We start from the raw sequence: 19496 nt of genomic DNA, 5'->3' as shown, positions 1-19496 counted from the left end.
GGGGGGGGGGGGGGGGTCGCCGTTGTCGTTTGCAGCTATCCGCGGTCTTAAGGCGAGTGCTGATCACGCGGAAGCCGTGCGAGATAGCGGCTGGCACCCGCGCGAGCCTGCTTCCAAGCGCGTGCGGCCCTATCGCCGCCGACACGACAAAATGGCGCGGAATGCAAGCGCTCTGACCACACGCGTGAGGGGACAACAAGCGAAAATGACGCCGTGTTGCACACTGCAGCTCAAAGGTCGCAGCCACTCCTTCGCACAGGTGTTGCAGTGCGTATGGGGTGCAATGCTACGAGGCCTATCTCTGAAGCAGAGCGTAAATACCGTGCCGGTATGGCATCCAGCATCACCCATCAGTACAAGAGGACAGTACATCAATCATTCTAGTACAAGACGTCTGCCTGCTGACAACAGCAAAAATAATCGAGGACCAGATCAAGCGACAAATAAACTTCGGCAATAAGTTATGGTGTTAATTCCGGCCACTGCTAAAGTAGGGCGACTAGCTAAAAGTGCATGTTGCTAAATGCTGCGAGAAAGCACACCTCAGAACTTTTGAAATACAATTGCTGCTTGCCCGTCTTTATGATGCTGATATACCGTGGCTGAGATAATAAAGGTCGAGGCAGCATGATGGTGATCGATTGCTATATTACAGTATCATTGAACACAGCACACGGACTTGTTGATAGATCACGAAAATAAAACAAAAAAGCATATTGGGTGTTACGAAAACTTCCATACCTTTTCGAGGATATGCGATCAGAATTATTGTTTTTTGCGGCAGAACGGCTTTAAAAATTGTATCAGCTTTGCAGTAATATAGATGGTTGAAGTCTTCTTCATTTGATAGCTGCTTTTTTTTCTGCATTTCTGATAGTTCAGTTCAGTCGTTCAGTCGTGTCCGACTCTTCGTGCCCCTATGGACCATATCACGCCACGCTTTCCGGTCTCTCACTATCTTCCTAACATAACATAACTTCATCTGCAGCGCTCGAGGATGCCATCTAACCACCGCGTTCGCTGCCTACCCCTTCTCCGGTGACCCTCAACCTTTCCCAACATCAAATCTTTCTCCAGTGACTCCTCTCTTCTCATCAGATAACCAAAGTAGCTGAGCTTTAACTTTAGAATTTGACCTTCCAATGTGCTCATTGGAAGGTCAAATTCTAAAGTTAAAGCAGGGTTTATGGTCAACAATATCGACTGATTTGATCTTCTGGTCGTCCAAGGAACTCTCAAGAGTCTCCGCCAGCACCCCAATTCAAACGCGTCAATTATTCGGCGGTCAGCCTTCTTCACAGTCCAACTCTCGCATCTATACAACACAACGTCTTTCTTCAAATCGATATAACGGTGGACATTTTTCTACGAAGCTTTAAAGAAATGCGAGAAATTTGAAAATGAAATGCTACTCACGCTTGCAGCCCAGTTTGAAAATTGCTCGAGGAAGCAGTTTTTGAGCCTGATGAATGTTCGAAGTCTGGGATACCACAAGAGGTCTTTACTTAAAGCTTACGACTAAAAGGACAGGCTGTTTTCAAGCCCGACGTCCAACGGCCGTGATGAGTATCGCTATTGGCAGCTGAGTATACATCGCTGCTTTTCAAACCAATCTTCCTCAATGCAGCGTGTAGCTGAGGTTTTCCAGCTGGACATGCATTTGCATGACTATGCTGGGCCTTTCCAAACGAGTGAAGCGCTCTGTGCCATGAGCAGAGATGGGTGAAAAACAGTGACAGTTCCGTCGTCGATAACGTACCCAACGTCAAGGGCAACGGCCTACGTTCCCCCTTGCAAGATCGTGAATACGGAGAAACACACCTATCTAGTCCGCGTAACACGTTAACATGGTGCTTGCAGTTGTCGATAAAAGGAAAGTGTGCATGTGGAAAGATCTCCGTCAGATAATCTCTCTTCACTCTGCATGTTTCAGTATGTACTTGTTGTTGCAAGAGGAGTACCGAACGGATGAGTGGACAACAAGTGAAGGTAGGGTTGAAGCAGCCGACCCGGCAAGTTGCAGGAAACGGTGCTTAATGCGCTGAAAAAAAAAAGTATCAATAAAAGCAGTTGCAAATTTTGCGAGAATACATAAATTAAGGATTATAATTTCACCTTTCTGGAAACGCGAGAAAATGGGATAGCTTTTCAGACTAAAAATAAAATGCATACACTTAAACTGCGCCCATCCTAGTGCAGTATACAACGAATGTACAGTCTTTGTCAAAAGTATACGGCCCAAAATTTTGCTTCTAAGCACTGTAACATGGTTGCTGGCAGCAATACTGGAATATGAATATAAGCTAGAGGATAACGAGGGCGAGATTTGTCATATACGAGATTTCGAACACTACAGTTATTTACGAGCCTCGTTACTGAGCTTAGAACAAACTTTCTTGGGCCCTATACTTTTCACAAAGACTGTATACATATATACATTGTTGCCAAAATCTGAGAAAAGAGAACGCATCTTAATTACGCTGCGCATTTTTGTAAAAAGCAGTCAGGATATTGCCGCAGCAAACATTAAGAGCAGATTTAAAGTTCCTAAAAGGACCAATATATTTCCACAATTAAACAGTTTTAACGGATTGTTAATTGCTAACTCCCATTTATAAGACCATGTACACGAATATTGGGCATTTAATTTTTCTCGGTAATTATGCTCAACGCGATCGAGTGAGCTTGTATCGTGCTAATGTTCTCTCTTTGTTTTTCTTAACTTCCATTGTTCATCAGTACAACTGTGTGGAAAAGTACATGCCAATAAGCATATCAAACATGCTCTCCTCTGCTCTACGGAATATTCTTCTTGCTCCATTTTGTTTTCTGAGCACAAATCTTGCTTGTTGACTTCGTGTGCTTTACTTTGTTGACTTCTCGTTTAAGTTTTTTTTTTTTTTATGCTCTTTATAGTGCCTATAGCACATAGCATCCCGATGTGTGTCAAACGCATCCCTCCGCCAAAGCGTTAATACGTGACCAAATAAACAAACGGAGCAATGTTACTGAACGATATGACTGGGCCAGGTGCCATCAAACTTTCACCACATTTCTACCGACTTGAGCATTTACTCTTATAGCTTCCGCGTGTTAATGTCCGCTGATGAAATGTTTGTTGTTTGGAAACTTTTCTGCAAACACTTCCTCCAAACTTCTCTCCCTCTAAGGTATACGAAAATGCGAGAGCCTACGGACCCTGTGCCCGGTTGCGAACAAAACTTAGGGCACTAATTTGTCTTTCAACTATAAGTAAGACCACTACTAACTCTGTTTATATGTCTTAAAATCCCCTCAAACCTTAAATATGTTCATGAATATTTACGCAGCTCATGCCTGCTTCCGCGCTTAGAACACTCCCACTTACCCGACACTTTGAAGCATATACGTCCCTTCCTATCATCCTTGCTTCATTCTTCTCTATTCTTCTTTGCCTTAAAATCATATATCCCTTTCTCCCAGTGTAGGGCAGTCAATTACAACATCTTTCGCGTTAACCTCTCAGCCCTTTTCTCTTTCTTTCTCCCTCTTTCTCTACTTTGTGAGAACCGCGGGGCGTTGCGAGAGATAAGTTGCCTGTGATGCAATTTGCACCTTTCTATCCGTGGAACATGGTATTTCATAATCTATTGTTGGACGCACGCTGTGAGAATTTCGCTCTTCGCTTAGAACCATGAACAAGGCGGCGAAGTTTTGTGAAGCCTCGCAGCGAGTAATAAGAACATTATTCGTGCAGCCTTATTTTCTTTCTCTTTATTATCTCACTTCGCCTGTTTTCTTTCGAGATAACAGCCATTGGTGGAAGCACTCGATGAACCAGGCTAAACTCGTCACGAGGCCAATAGCACACAGCAGCATGTACAGGCTGGAGTAGGACTTCCCGTTGTCTCTATAGTGACCTGCGTGAGAAAGCGAATTTCAAAGGCCAGGCCAGATGCTAGCGCAGAGACGAAGAAAATTGACTGGTTGTAACTTGAGAATGTAGCGGCAAATGCCTCCCAAAAGCAATCAGTATTCAGCCGCCAGCCAATGCCGAAAACTTGGTTACTGACATGAAAGCAGTGACACAGAAGTGTATCGAACTACCGGATAGAGCTGATCGTCATCTACTGTCGCCTCAGTGACAGAAAACTATGGGTTCGCGGCAAGAATTTTTATCCGGTTTCAAACACAACCGTGGGTTGAAATACGCATTCCTAGCTGTGATTCTAGAGCGCGTTAAAGTACCTCAAATTATCAAACGTAATACAAACCCTTCTACTAACGACGGTTTCTTGTCTTAGGGAACCAACTGCTTCCTAGCCTAGCGTGAAGCGGCTTAGAGAGCGTGAACCCCCCTCCCCCCCCCCCCCCCCCCTTAATAGCTTCGCCTTTCCTTCTCTCAACAAAGACGTTTTGCTTCTGCTTTTTATAGCTTACTAGCCTATCCTTGCTCAGAGTGCGCTGAGGGTCATATCCTACCCGGAAGATGAGAGACACCACGGGTGACATGAGCTCCCTCATTTCCCTGAAGCTGGGAATGGGCTGGTGCCCAATTAACCTGATTATTGTCATCCTGACATGCTTTTAGAATCCTCTTTTCCTGCGGAGAGACCCTTTCCTTGAGAAAGATTGCATATTTCTGTTTTTGAATCACTTATAATTGTAGTTGCCATTGTCCCTGCTATCGCAAGGGCAATTGCTACCTAAATGACTTTAAATAAGACCCAAGAAAGCATATGAAGGATGTTTCCGAATCTAGTTAGCCTTAGCCAATGGTACCCAGAACAATTCTCAGATAGGTGTAAACTATGGCAGATTAAGACGGATCTGGTACATATGGTATGAAATTGTCCGGAAATCAAAAATATAAATCAAGAGACAAAAACAGAAGAATATTAGGAGACTCTACTATTGAGCTCACACTCTGAGACTCAGCTAGGTGTAATCCGACTGGCCGAACACGCCGCCCGTGTCCAATGGCTCCAGGCCATCGTGTAGGCGGATAGGTTGATGCCTATTCTGTATCTGTTGGAGATTAAAGTTTTACCACCACTTCTGCTTTTATTGTAAACGTCAGAAGTAAGCAGCGTCAGTGTAAGAGCGCACCTATTAGCAGGGGCTTGGGAGTGTCCAGCAGCCCGTTGATGAGGGCGGCGCACGTGAGGGCCGTGGGCAGCAGATCGAGTCCAAAGTACTCGCTGTACAGCACAGAGAAGAGGATCACGGTGCAGCCGCTGGCCACGCCCAGAGAGAAGCAGCTGAGAGCCAACACCGCGACCGACTCGCTGAAAATGAAGCTCACTAGCGAGCCCGACATTATCAGGAATGCCGCTGCCATCACGTCCCTCCTGCAAGCAGTAACGCGACGGAAGAAAGAAGCATTGCGTAAAGCTGTTTCCAACCACCGACAATGTTCAGCGCTGTGAGGGTGGAAAGCTGGACTTGTTGGTTGCTATTCAACCCGAAAAAAAAAAAAAAAAAAAAAAAAACGACTAACGCGTTAAATGGGTAGCCATGCAGATAGAAAAAAGGAAAACATTTGAGCTAAACATGACCACAATTAGTCTTTCCTTTAGCGCAGCTTACATAAATATAGATCGGTAAAACATAGACCATCAGCACTGGACATAAAAAAAAGTCTATCGCTTTCCTAAGCGCGGATGACTGCTTATCGATATTTCAGCTCAGGTTCTGAAAAATTTAACAGGGTTTATTGGCGCAGTTATCAGGTAACTTTCTCTGCTAATGCACAAGGTTTCAGTTATTTCATGTCGTAAACAGGCGCCTGTCCTGCTAAGCGCACCTTCGGGGGAAACTACTGGAGCACATCTTACATCGTCATATTTTACAGCCGAAACTCTTTACGGAAGGGCTCCTCGAAACTCGCGCTGTATCGCACAAAGGCACTAGGTAGCAAACCACTTTATATTAAAGGCATGCTCTGTGCGAACGTCAGTTCGCTTGCCACCACGAGAGGGTGGTATGAGCGCTTCAGAAACTCTGCAGCAAGGATGGATTCACCCAAACGAGTCCTAAAGTGCGGAGGGGCCCTTTGTCGACTTATCCATAGGCCGGTTTGATTTGGCTGCCTCCGTTGCACCAGTTACGTAAAGATGTTGCGGTTGTGCTGGGAGTGTACACCCCTGGTTCAGCCAGTTCAAGTGCAGCTTGGCACGGTCTCAATCCAAGCGGATAACTGAGCCTAGTTCTTATCATCTGTTGCTTTGGTGTCACCATCATACTTCAGGCAGTTGAATGTCGCCCCGTTCAACGGTCGCTAACATCGCGACGAGCGAATTTTCAAACAGGGAGTCGCAATGAATTAGTTTCATAAACCAGTCCCATAAAATCAGCAGTTGCATCCGTTTTACACAGTACATGATTTATGTACATGCGCTGAAATGCTGCTCATTAAACTTGAGTTGCCGACTCTGGATTAAAATTCTGATATCAAGAACAGCCCTACCTTTTCCTTCTGTCCCTTTTTCTCAAGGAAGAACCGCCCTCACGTTAGTATGACCGTGGTCATATTTTCTCTGTACCTAACTCCAACCTGCAAGTCGACACCGCTACATTGCTACACAACAGCTGCGCTTCCCCCTCTGATAATGCAAGCCAACCAAAAGCTCGTGTTGCACTAGCCTAGTACCTTCGCAAAACGAATACGAAGATATAGCGGGCGCTCTGGACTTACGAAATAAATGCGAAAGGGCTGGATTGCTCCGACCAAGGCAGTCAGTGCAGTCAAGTCGAACAGAGCTGAGAGCGAAACACTCTGTGGCGGATGGAATCAAGCAAGGTGTTAACGAAGCTGTGTTTGCTTAGCGGTATGTTTACATTGTCAAGACTAAGACGGAGGAGGAGGAGGAGGATGGGTGTGGATAGCCTGTGTAACTGAGCTCTGTGTACCATTGTGCACCCACCCAGCTCTCTACGTGACGGCGATGTCTTACCTTTAATACAGGGCGTCTGCTAGTTTCCTTAGGCGCGTATAGGGGGGCTTGAGTACATTTTATGGACTTATGAGAATCGGCGTGCATACCAAATAAAGCTATTAGATATTACCATTTTTAAAAATTTCCACATAGCGTTCATGTATAAATACACGGCGGTCCAATAGCTGACCGATATTTCAATGTTTACGAAGTGTCGCGACGTCCATGCCTCTATAATGTAAATTGCGCCAATAACAAACTTTGAGATTGCTTATAAACGCACAACCAGGAAACAAAATTAGTTCACCATGTACAGTATGAAGCATATACATACGTTGGTTGAATTATTAGTTAATTATTTAATGTTCCTAGAACGTCCTGTGTTACAGCGAGGGCCACGTGGAGCGTAGTCTCGAGTGAAGGGTGGGAGCTAAGTGAAAACAATCTTACGGTACCTAAAACATCAAGCAGCATGCGACATTTCGCGGAATGGCTGCACTGATCCTACCTGTGAAAAATCTTGCGATCCGACAGTTGCCCGGAGAATGTGCGCCCGCAAAATTCACCTGCGCTTTGGCACGACAGAAAGATCGTTATCTCCCATCGGTCGAGTCCTTTTGTGCCGGCATAGTCCACAGCCGTGATTATGAACACCCCCATCATGTAGCGAAGTGCGAGAACTGACCCAACAATCACAAAGTACATGGGCTTTTTTAGGAGGGAAATCTCTTCGTGGAACACCTTGTTGAGTCTTGACAGCACATCCTTGAACGCGCCGCTATCGCCCACATCCTGCGCGACGACTTCTTTCGCGCACTTGGCCGAAGTCTGATAATCTTCGGGACGACTGATGAGAAGAGACCCTGCAATCCCGTTCATGGCTAGTGCACCAACGATAAGGAAGGTTCCGCGCAGACCATAGGTGTCCATGAGGTAGAACACCACAGGTGGGGACACCAGCGACACAAGAGTCGTGCCAACGTAACTGACGCCGCTTGCTGAGGCGCGATACCTGAAAAAAAAAAAGGCTCAGTGATGCACTTTTTATTGATAAAAGCCTTCTTAAAGGTCCACGGAAACGGCCCCCAAGAAGACACTGATAAACGCGTTCAATGTGTAGAACGAATTATTTTGAGCATTAAACCAAAGTATAACTCCTTAGAACAAAGCCAGTGATTTATTATTAATTTTTAAAAACAGCGTTTTTTGAACTTCGCGGGCACAGAGGATGTCGTTTGGCGGTGTCGCATGGAACTATTTCCCAGGACCGTGACGTCACGGGCATGTTGACTGGCAAGCAAGCCAGAAGCTGCCATTCGCTGCGGCCACTGCAGCCATGACGTCACGGACACACTTCCGGTAGCTGCGAAAGTCGTCTGCTCGTGCGCTGCTCGAACTCTGTGCGGGCTGTTACAGCTCGCCGCCCTTATCGGTTAGGTGGCCATTGCCCATTAAGTGCAACCGAAGCGACGCAGGGATCGGCAAAACGAAGCTTCATTTACAAATATCTTATTTATATAACGTGGTTTCAGGAGTATCGGAGTGTCGTCCGACGAGGCGTCAACAGTACGGTCAAGCACCGCACGATGGCAGCACCTCCTTGACCGCCGTAAACGCCGCCGCTGTGGCCCCTCCTCCCGCATACCGTTCGCGACCGACACGGCGGATCGTTAGCACCGATGTCCGAAATAAAGCGTGCTAAAATTTGTTGGCGTCTGGAATATTGAGCCGAATATCAAGTATGAAGCCCTCGTGAGGATCGCTGACCAGCAGCAAATTGCTGGTAAGAACGATAGCCGTGATACAAGCTAGTTTCTGTTCAAGCCAGCTGCCGCTGGTGCATTTCGGCTGATCCGATTTGCTCGTACTGGCTCTGCAATTAATGCGTCGGCAGAGTTAATCCTATAATTATTTTACTATGGCAGGATAGGAATCACTATAAGGCAGTTTCATAAGTAGACGATTTACGACAGCGTTGATCATGTTCTAAAGCGTCGACCGCCGCGGCTTCGAAGCGAAACAATAGGCCTAGCGACGACTAGGGACGGTCACGCACGGCGCCGGCGTTCGCCGCGCTCGCACGTTCCACCCCCGCGGTAATTGTGTAACGTACCTCAGCCTGCTCGCGGCATCCCGTGCTGCAAGCGTTGCAAACTCGTATACTTTCATAGCTAAGGCCGCGTATTTTTTGGCGTTCTGCTCAGCAACAAGCCGTTCAAACGATACTGTAGGCACGACAAGGCTTCAGTACGCAGTCGCTGCGCTGTCGGCCGTAATCGAAGACGTCGGGCGGCACCATATTCTATACATCGATCTTTAAACGTGATACAGTGGGCAAATGAATAACTTTGTGAAGCAGACCCGCTCGTACGTTTCGCGCACTCGGGCGCCGACGGTAGCTTCCGTCAACAGACGCCGTCATAACCTCAGTTAACGACGCAAACCGAGGTCGTCAAGCTCGGTTTGCGGTAACCGCGGTTAGTGGCGCAACCATGGTTTGGTCCGCCGTATAACATAGGATAACCACGGGTTCGCGGTTACACTAACCGTCGCTGCGCGAACTGGCGAACTCCTCAGGCGTGTGCAGGCGAGGACGGGTTGGCGCGAGTACGCCACCAGCGAGCGGGCGCGCGGCAACCGGAAGTTCGTCGAAGTGACGTATGTCTGGGCGGAGCTTTGAACTTGCTTGTATTCTTTGTTTTTTTATGGCTCCCTTCGGCGTACGAGTTGAGGGGGAAAATTGGAAGGGTCATTTTTAATCGCCGATATCTCTGGTGTTGCAGAAGCTAGATCGAAAATTTTTGCGGGAGAATGATGGGTGGTTCAATAACTATCAGTGTTATGGCGTTGTTTATCCTTCTTTGTGACCCCTTTCAGTGGACCTTTAAGCCATTAAGCTATTCACCAAGAAAGTTGGCGCAATATCGCGCCACTTACATGGCAATTAAGAATTCCCACTAGCAAATACTCCTAGCCTTCAGAGGACGTATCTAGCAGTCTTTGTTAAGAAACTAGTTCATCGGGTTAGAAAGACATACTGTTTACTTTCATCCAATGTGGTATATTTACATATTCTGGGTTCCTATTCAGTGTGCGTGCAAGTGTGAAGTGCATGAAAGTGTCGCATTCTTCAGGGACACTTTTGATAACGATCGAAAGTGTCGCTATCTACACTACCTCGATTCATTAGAATGCTGGAGACACCGGAACCGGATGCCACTACCACTTCCAGGTCCTGCGTTTCCACCAATCAGATGGCTCGAGGTCTGGAAGATAGCAACACTTTCGATAACGACGCAAACTGGGAGTATACGGACCTTGTTTTCTTTTACACTGCCAGCTGTTCAAGGCGAAATTGTGCCGTTCGCAAAACATGACGTTACCACAGCGTGGCAAGTACAGATACATTTGGCGAAGAAAATCATCCATCGAGCTTGACGCCATTGCCCCCCCCCCCCTCATCTGCGACTAAAGTGGTCCCTATAGAACAATGAAAAGTAAAATTTTCAGCCATATTCAAGACATGACATGTTTCACCTCCTAGGATGACGACTGCTCCTAGCGTACAGTGAGCCACGCAGAAAAAGAAAAAGAAAAAAGATGGATATAAGAGGTACGTTAACTCAAAAGAATGAAACCGCATGTCTTTATTACTCACGTGTTGAAATGAGTGTTGATCACGACACTGTTGGATGGGAAAATCATTCCTTGCCCCATTGCTGCAAACAATAAAATATTTATTACAAAATAGGGAAGGAAAGCGTAGCAGGGGGCGGCAGAAAGTTAGGTGGGTGGATGAGGTTAAGAAGTTCGCGAGGGTCAAGTGGATGCAGCTAGCACAGAAACGGGTTAAGTGGAGAAATATGGGAGAGGCCTTCGCCCTGCAGTGGGTATAGTCAGGCTGCTGCTGCTGATGATGATGATGATGAGGGAAAGGCATTTATAGGAAAGCAGACATTTCAGTCAGCGTATTTAAACTACAGCTCGCGTTCTATTCTTCGCGACAGGAGGAGGGTAGGGTGATAGGAGGTCCCAGAAGTAGATAGCACTGAATGAGGGAATGAAGAGGATGCTAAAAGGCGTGAACGTTGGACGGTAATGAAATTCGAAATTTGTTATTCTAAAATGATATTTAAGAAGAAAGGAAATTTCATATTCTGAGTGCAAGTTATTTATATACAACAGGTTTGCGCAATCCAAGGTTTCAAATATGGCCGACGCATTCGTATACTGCAGATGTCATGATGATAAACCATATTTATTTTTTATTTATAATAGCATTTGAGTAAATACGTACATTTCGAATTAATTCGTTTAAAGATAATGATCTGCTGCTCTAGGTTCAACCTAGAGCTGTTTATAAGCTCGACCAAGTTCAAATCAAGCACGCGCCCCGGAACTAACAATGTATGACTATCTTTTAGGACCGCGCATGGGATCGAGAGTTCGAGTCCCAGTTGACATAGGAACTGTCACAGTAGTTATGACGACTGATGTCATAGTTGTCAACTGGTGTAACTGGGCTGTTGCCACAGTTGCTATAGAAAACTGACTTCAGCTATTGCCCAGCAACCGAAGCCGTGGAACAACGGCATGCACAACATATTCAAAGGAAATTTATATTGCACAACTGATACTCCTGTGCCATGTCTCTCTCTCACTTTTCGCCCCTGGCTCGCCATGTGCTCATAAGGCGTCACTTACGGACTACAATGGGATGCTAGATTTATCTCCTGTCCTTTCAAATTTGGGATGCAACCCTACTTCACGCAGCCTAAACAGCATGCAAATGCTAGTCTAGTTAATCAGTAAGGATTCGAACCAATTTTTGTTTATTCTCCAATTTTATTACCTAATCCCCAACTACAGAACGTGACCTATCGCAGCGCGTGTTTTCGAATCGCGCGTTCCTGCGCGAACGAGCTTTCGCATTCATATCTGTAGGCGGTGCCAAGTGCCTCGGAATTTTATTCCTATAATGTAGGAATTTTAGCCCCCAACTCAACGACTGCGCGGCGGGCCGCCTCACCTGTGATTAAGCCCAAGCAGACTGTGATGCCGGTGATGCTCTGAAATGCGGCGCAAAGCAGCACTCCTGAGGCGCTCAGCACAGAGCCCAAGATGTGTACCGACCGCAGAGACATGAACCTCAACAGCAGGTTCCACGCCAGAGCTGAAAGGAGGAACAAGAGCGAGTAACTTGCACATCCAAAAAGATAAAAGAAAATTATAGTGACTAGTCAAATATTTTAAAAATGATCATCACGCGGCTGAACTCGGAATAACTCAACCATTCATAAATGCTGGAGGCCACAACGTTGCACAACATCAAAAGAACAGTGCACATTCCTCCATGCGTCAGTAGTTTTCCTGAGTTAAACCAGAGTGGTTTAACAGCCCTTTTTGTTTCATTTTATTGTACTTCAGAATTGCTTCGTGCGCCGCCAGGACTGACCGCAACGCGAAGCTAGCGCTCTCAAGAGACGTCGACGAGATGGCATGAAAGGCGGCCGCCGTTGGCAAAATCTCATATAGCGACAATTTCAAATATAATTTCAGCTACTCATTCGCAGTGAAGGAACAGGCGAACTTCGCGCAAAAGCATTCACGAAACCTGAACGCTTCCTTTGCAGTGGGCGGCCATGCAGGCTCTGCGAGAGCGAGGTGAAACCTGCCTTAATTTGCGTTTCGAACGATGAGTGGGGCTAATCAGGTGTTCACTAAGCCTAATCAATGAGAACCTATGTACAAAAAAAAAAGAAAGAAAGAACGCGTCAGACCTGCACTGGTTTCGCCCAAGACGCGTTATCGCCGCAATAATTCCTGCGGATCCCTTGGCTGGCTGCGTGTTTCTCGCCAGCCATTCCTGTCATGTCTAAGATGCAAAGGTGGACAGTTTTCTTAGTTTCTGTTGAAGCTATGTTCACGGACGTGAAGAGCAGATATCAGCTCAGGGCACGTGAACTTAAACCATTGAGGCGTATAGCGCGTGTGTAGTTCACAACACTTGTCAGTTATGGCCTCTGGAGAGAGCTTTGACAGAGTTTATTCGTTTTGCAAGGAGCAAAGCGTCCTTATATGGGCATCATTCTGTTGCTAAAAGTCAACAGTTATCACCCCATCAAACCGTTTCTACTGTGGCTTATTAGCTATTGTTCAACTAAAAGAAATAGAATTCCTAGTCTGTCTAGAAGGCTCTCAACCTGTGCGGCTAGTTTCGTATCATGGTAGTCACCAAATTAGTGAAAGGGCCTTGCCGGTTAACTGTGACACGCTTCCTATGAGGGTGAAGGGCCAGGACGCTTCCTGCCTGGTGATATCCAGCTGGCTGACCATGGCAACAAAGAAGATTCCGCTGCAGCGGTTCACCGCCACCGTCCAGAAGACCGTCCAGCCGCAGGCCGCGGCCATCAGCCAGCTGTGTGGTGTGTCGTGGTAGCTCTTCGCTTTCTGCATGCTGGCTTTTGCGCCGGTGCTGGGCTTGTGAAAAAGTATCTTGCTGGGCCAAGGTTACTCCATCTGGGCAGAAGGAAAAAGATTACAGGGACATTTAAGGGACTTAAACGTTATGACGCGATATCGTTAATGGCTTCGTTTCACGCATCCCCTTGCGGATCATCGATCTGGTATATACGTTGTGCTACTCGCTTCATGGCCTATCCTTTAATTTATATCTCTATTACCCCCCCCCCCCCCCCCCCCCATACCCATTAGAATGTAGCTCTAAGCTAGCACGTTATATCAAGCTCCCCCAGACACAGATACAAAGTCTCAGGTAGATCAGCTCACAGCGAAGCTAGTATCAACGTGACGACAAAGAGAGGTACAATTTTCGTGGCGCCGTCATAGAGCCCGGGGGCTTCTATTTGTACACGTATTTCCCCTTTAGCGCTCTCTACTTCTACGTCACATGACGTGAGTTCACGGGTCTCTTTTTGGCCTACATGGCTATGCCCAAAAGTCGCATGGCGACCACCAGGTCATGTGACCTTGACAGCGGTCACGAGCCACTTTGTGGCCTATGTGACTATGCCCCAGTCACATGGCGACCACCAGGCTTAACATAGAAGTTTGACCTTCAATCTCTCTCAAGGTGAAAACCGTGCATATCCTACGTCTGACCTTGACAAGGGTCACGGACATGGTGACCACCAGATCACGTGACCTTGACCTTGACAATGGTCACGGGCCACTTGTGGCCTATTTAACTATATGCCCCAAAGTCACGTGGCGATCATCAGGTTTGACACAGAAGTTTGATCACTAAATCTCTCTCAAGATGAAAACCGTGCATACCCGACGGCACCTCACGTGACCTTGACCTTAACAGTGGTCACAGGCCACTTGGTAGCCCAGTAAGCTTAACACAGAAGTTTGGCCTCGAAACATCTCTCTGGGTGAAAACCATGCATACCCGACAGCTCAAACTACCTGGCGTAGGAAAGCTTTCGCTTCAAAACTTAGAGCAGCTTAAGACTCTGTGGTGACCTGTGCTCTCTCAAGAACGAAAACTGCAATGCCCATAAATTATTCTTAGGTTCTTCAAGCCTTTTGTTTAATTGCACCATTGACTTCAACATCGGTGACAGAGGGGCAAGAATAAGTGGCGGTGACGTACGGCAGACAGCCTATATAGATTCCCTCTGCAGAATTCTCGTCTACAACATCCGCTTTATACGCTACAAACTTGGCACGATTTTATGTTAAATATAATCGTGCTGACCTTGCGAAAGTAACAATCACACAGCAGCCCTCCAGTAACAACTACTCGAGCGTATTCTCCTAATGCTGGAACGTTATTGACTATTGACGCAGTAACTGAAACTCGCTGCAAAAGGAACAGGCGGAATGTTTTGAGGAATGCCGCAATAAAACGTCACCCGCTTACCTTCAGGCTTAAATCCCAAAGCGACGCATTCATACAATGTTCGAGCAGCGCACCTCGCCACTTGCCGCGACGTGAACTCTCCGGGAAAAGCGTTGATGTGGCACCGTCCGACCATCTCAAAGGCCGCGCGTGCAGCAGCTGAGTCCTCAACGCATTCTAGCCACCTTGCTGTCGCTACAAGCTTTACCACAACCAACACGACGACTGCGAAAGCATCCGCTAGACCACGTTCAAGTTGTGCTCAGACGCTTGCAAATAGCAATACAAAGACACCGCTGAACCGCTGTCTTCCCGCACGCAAAACGGTAGTTAGGCTTCATTTTTTGTAGGTAAGTTCATGCAAGCCCACCGCGTTCTAAGATTCCACTGGGTTCACACACAAGCATGGTGTAAGATTATTTAGGCGTGGACCCAGCACTCGAGAGAAATGACCAAAAACGTACCAGCCACGCTTCCCCGAACCGTACCGCTGATCACAGCGTGGGTAGAGATGTAGCGGTGAACTTCCGTCGGCAGGAAAAAAAAAACATGCAGGAAAGGTCCAGTTGCGATAGCAACCAACTGATACTGCACGACGCTTTCTGCCGCAGAAGCCTTTCGCTTGGCCTCAACTGTTTCTCCGTCGCCGCCAGCAGCAGCACCGCATCAATTGAAGCAACTGAAGCGAAAGGTCGAGTTCTAGGCCAAATGATTTTCTTATGTAACAATGGCCTGCCATCTTTCATATAACTCTTCTTTGCACAGATGATTGCGCACCATAGCATTGACAACCACTCGACCATGAATTGCTTAATGACTCATTTACTGAATTGACTATTTGTCCCTTTTCGCTTTCTACTGCGCGCAAGGTCTACACGACTGGCAGCGTGGATGGCGCCTTAGCGTGGAACGCAAGCGTTTTATGCCCCTCCTTCTAAGTACACAAGTGCACTCGTCGCAGCAACCTTTCCGCGTACACGTGCCGACACAGGACGCATATGCGTATACGTTGGAGTGCCTGTAGATGACATGTATTCAGATAAGTGTTTATCGCACCCACTCCTATCCCAGTTTACGTCATGGAGCATCTTTGCAACATGTGGGCCTACTTATCGCGGATAACGAGGCTGTGCATAATTCGCAGCTTTTCAAAGTCTGATCTCAGCCTTTCTAGCAAGAATTGAACACATGTAACTAAGACTGCATCATTGCCAAGAAACAAGGAGCTTTTCCTTGGCACTCGATACGAAGTGACGCTGGGGTAGTACACTGCATAGTGGTTCCTCTGCACCTGGTTCGCAACAGTGGAGCATATTGAAATTTAGTAACCTTGGCTACGATTCGACAAACCCGGGCATGGGTAGATCGGGCACTGTCGGTGTTTGCTCGGGCACAAATCTACAGAATCTGGTTTTCAAGGTTCGCCTACGTCATGGAGGTTCTGCATTGTGGGAAAGAGAAGATGCAGGTAATACACAGAATATTCGCAACCGTGGTGCGGCATGCGCTCAATGCGAGCGCATGTGTCTTGACAACCTGTTTTCCCTATAGAGTTTGGCAGTATACAACTTGCTCACATGTTGATACATCAAATTGTTTCTCTTGGTTTTCATTTTTCGAATTCCCATACTATTCATTTTAGTATCTGTGCTTAATAAGCGTCTTAGGGCTCATTTCCCTTAACTATTGGGATCGACTGTACAGGCGTGTGAGGTAACTCTATAGGGATTCATTAAGGAGGTTGTTGACACCTTCAATATCCTTAGTGCGCGCATTTCCTAATATTATCTGCCTAGGAGAAAAACGATTAAATAGGTCTTTACTGAATCTTTGTACCCTATACTTCTGTATATTGGCATCCTTATAGGACTTTCATGAAATTAGCGTTTTCAAGCCCGTTAAGCGCATCAACATGCTGCAAAAACATTCTTTTTTCAAACTGCATACATAAACAAACTCTCACAAGGCATGACTAATATCAGGAAGTGTTTGTGTCATAACCAGTAAATCACTGCCTGGGTAACAAGCCAAAGGCCATGGTCATTCTTTCATTCAGTGCAGTTATGCTATGTTCAGTGACATATCACAGTGAATGATTAAGAAGGACATTGAAATTATACCTATATGATGGTTTTTACCCATTCAGAAAACTGGTGTGCCTTGTGATTTATGTTGATAAAACAACTTAGTTTGTAAAAGAGCCGTGTTATGGACCGTCATGCGGAATCTCCACGATCGTCAGTCAGCGTTCCGCGAACACTGCAGAACATCGATGCGGTATGTATATGCTACCCAAAAGAGGCGCCTATAGCTGGCTATATTGCCTCGATGTTTGCGTGTTCCTCCCAGAATTTTGACATTTGTTTGGATTAGTTTGGTTTGGTTTATAGGGTTTAATGTTGCAAAGTAACTCAGGCTATGAGAAACGCCGTGGTGAAGGGCTCTGGATATTTTGACATCTTGGGGTTCTTTAACGTCCACCGACATCGCACAGCACACGAATGCTATTGCTTTTCACCTCCATCGAAAAGCGGCCGACGCGGCCGGAATTCGATCCCGTATTTTTGGGCGCATCAGTCTAGCGCCCTGACCACTGCACCACCACGGTGGGATCGACATTTGTGACCTTGAGGAATAACAAGGGTATGGCAGGCTCGCATTATGCGGCACGGCGATTTAAGGCATGATCTGTGTGAGTTGCTCCTTTTCGGAAGTATTCCCGTGCAACACAGAAAAACGTCGGCGTAATGTGGCAGTTAGCACGCTATGCTGTGACACGGAAGGATGGTGGTTCGAGTCCTAGAGCAGACACGATATTTCTCTTATTAATGCCTGACAGTTCGTGGTGACAGATTCTGTCGTGGTCACGCCACTCATGTGGCAATAAATACTTTTTGCGCTAAAAAGAAAGCGTGTAAATGAGCAGGTTTATGTACACCCATCTAAGCGAATCCTGCGTGTCTCGCACCCCTAACCGCACAGGATTGTGACCAGAAGGAAAACGGCTATATTTTATGGTGTAAAAGAGAGCGCTAAACCAAGACAACAGACAATGGAACTAACAAACAATGTTTCTATCCTTGTCCGTTATCTTGGTTTAGCGCACTATCTTACATGATGGATCAAAATCTAATAGCCCAAATTTACACCCTTTGTATTCATATTTTATCTGTTATTTTTATTTTATCACGGAAACTATGGGGCTTAACATTATTTGAAATACATGAGAACGAAACCAAAATAAAATATTAAACTGATTTTATCTCATTTAAGCTGCATTAAATTTTTTATGTTTATTAACGAATTTTGCTTACGAAGGAAGGAAAAACCACACAAGGACGAAATAATTTTTTGGCCCTGTCTTTCTGAGTACTTTTTCTTTCCTTTTACTGTAATACGAATAGCGTACAAGAAAGTTCTCCTTCATTTTCAAAATGAAGCTTTTTTTTAAATACTGGCATTTGCAAATACGTCTCCGTGTAAACCTCTGCATTAAACAAATATATTCATAGCCAATCGCAAACGTTTCTGAAACATCAAACGTTCAAGCTCACATGTTTTTATGGCTAATAAACCATCACTTTAGCACGAATAGATGAGCCCATGATTGGGCAAGACCTTTAGAGAACACCCTGTATGAAACCCTGCTCAAACTATATGCGGATGTCCTAAAAATGACATGAAATAATAGGTGTAACGGCAATATAATTTTCGAAACATTCGCAGGCTAAAGTATACTGGCGTCAAACTGAAATCTAACCGGAGCGCTGCCATGGATGTTCTCGATCGGTCTTCTTTGCCATCTGAACAGAAGTCTAGTGATGAAGCGGCATCCTCAGAGATACTGTTGCCAAGGGCATTGAAAAGATCAGCTTAGAGTACAGCTGAGATTTGTCGCGTTTCAGTGCCTACTTGAAATCACCGCCACGCGCGCGCGCGAGAGAGAGAAAGAGTGGCACTGAAGAGAAAATTGAGCTTTAATTTTCTGGTTTTTAGGCAGATCGCACAGCATGCTAGAAAACGGTGTCGATTGATTTGAAATTGGTCTTTACTTGTGGGCTAACCACAGCCAATGGGCGCGGTAGGGAGTTGAAATTTTAGTTAACGGAGAAAGGAAGAGGGGAGAGGAAAAAATTATAGGCTGGTAGACCGTACGTTCCGAACCAGCGTTTGCAGTGCTGCAATAGGGAAAGAACAAATGACCTTGAAGCATGCAACACACAATGGCCAAATCAATAAGCGACGTATCGGCTACTGTAAGGTATCCTTTTTCACGATGACACGGCTGCAACAATGGGCAGCTATAATGCGCGCTTAGCGTGGAAGCCCCAGACGGCAAGCGGAGATAAGCGGGCGATAGCCCTCCCGGTGGCTCAATGTTATTAGTATAGATTAATTATTCTATCATTCGGTATTTGTATTTTTATTCACATTTACTGTTTTGACATACAACCGTCCCTGACAAAAGAAGTTTTCAGGGCAAATACATTTCAATCGCTCCCATCCTATTAAATCCTGAAAAAGAGGCAGCATCGCCTACTCAATAAGGAAAGCAGGATCCAAATTGCAGCTCTTTCTAGGCTGCCGTTATCTCAAGTGTGTATGCTGTTAAGGCCAAAGTCTTTATTGCCTCATCATAGTCGTCAGCAAAACTGTCACGCTTTTGTGGCGCCTCTGATTAGTCGAGACGGGATGAGGTCATGGAGGTCTCG

The 19496-nt window shown here is 46.1% G+C and overlaps 1 protein-coding gene across 2 annotated transcripts in view; it reads right to left on the bottom strand.

Moving 5' to 3' along the window:
* Window positions 1-3737: 3737 nt before the first annotated feature.
* The window catches only part of LOC146197253 (monocarboxylate transporter 12-like), a 23424-nt gene continuing 7665 nt past the window's right edge, over window positions 3738-19496 (bottom strand). For both annotated transcript variants that reach the window (XM_084599051.1, XM_084599052.1), the window contains exons 3-8: window positions 13175-13436; window positions 11947-12090; window positions 10576-10636; window positions 7426-7929; window positions 5089-5330; window positions 3738-3899 (exon numbers count right to left, since the gene is read on the bottom strand). In XM_084599051.1, coding sequence (XP_084455177.1) covers window positions 3757-3899; window positions 5089-5330; window positions 7426-7929; window positions 10576-10636; window positions 11947-12090; window positions 13175-13373 — 1293 coding nt within the window. In that variant the 5' untranslated portion in view covers window positions 13374-13436 and the 3' untranslated portion in view covers window positions 3738-3756. The remainder of the gene's footprint in view (window positions 3900-5088; window positions 5331-7425; window positions 7930-10575; window positions 10637-11946; window positions 12091-13174; window positions 13437-19496) is intronic.

This window comes from Amblyomma maculatum, chromosome 3 (assembly GCF_055883805.1).
Source record: "Amblyomma maculatum isolate TAMU_Amacu chromosome 3, ASM5588380v1, whole genome shotgun sequence".
Taxonomy (NCBI): Eukaryota; Metazoa; Arthropoda; class Arachnida; order Ixodida; family Ixodidae; genus Amblyomma; species Amblyomma maculatum.
This window is presented reverse-complemented; position numbering and strand designations above follow the sequence as displayed.